At 70.4% G+C, this 429-nt stretch overlaps 1 protein-coding gene across 1 annotated transcript in view; it reads left to right on the forward strand.

Moving 5' to 3' along the window:
- LOC104385228 (pre-mRNA-splicing factor ATP-dependent RNA helicase PRP16-like) overlaps positions 1-429 on the forward strand; it is an 18,287-nt gene that overhangs the window by 6,716 nt on the left and 11,142 nt on the right. Inside the window, 1 exon segment of the mRNA XM_009993657.1 lies at positions 7-395. Within this exon segment, the coding sequence (XP_009991959.1) occupies positions 7-395 (389 nt within the window).

Here is a 429-nt window from a genome sequence, read left to right on the forward strand (position 1 = left end):
GTGACACGCCACAACCGCACCACGGGGGCCACCCTCATCAGTGACCAGTGGCTGCTGACCACGGGCTGGAACGTCTACCTGAACCACAGCCAGGATGCCAAGCCAGAGGAGATTGCCCCAACGCTGCAGCTCTTCCTGGGCAGCCCGGGGAGCCCAGCCCTGGGCATCGAGCGCGTGGTGCTGCACCCCCGCTACCCGCACGCCGTGGACCTGGCGCTGCTGAAGCTGCAGCAGAAGGTGCTGCTGGGAGAGGAGGTGATGGCCAGCTGCCTGCCCCAGAAGAACTACGTGCAGCCGGGGCGGGTGGGCTACGTGTCGGGCTGGGGCCGCGGGGCCACCCTCGCCTTTCCCAGCGCGCTCAAGTACGCGATGCTGCCGGTGGCGGAGGGCGGGGCGTGCGGGCGGGACTACCGGGCGGGGAAAGGCGCC

Source organism: Chaetura pelagica, unplaced genomic scaffold (genome assembly GCF_000747805.2).
Source record: "Chaetura pelagica isolate M959 unplaced genomic scaffold, ChaPel_1.0 scaffold703, whole genome shotgun sequence".
NCBI lineage: Eukaryota > Metazoa > Chordata > Aves > Apodiformes > Apodidae > Chaetura > Chaetura pelagica.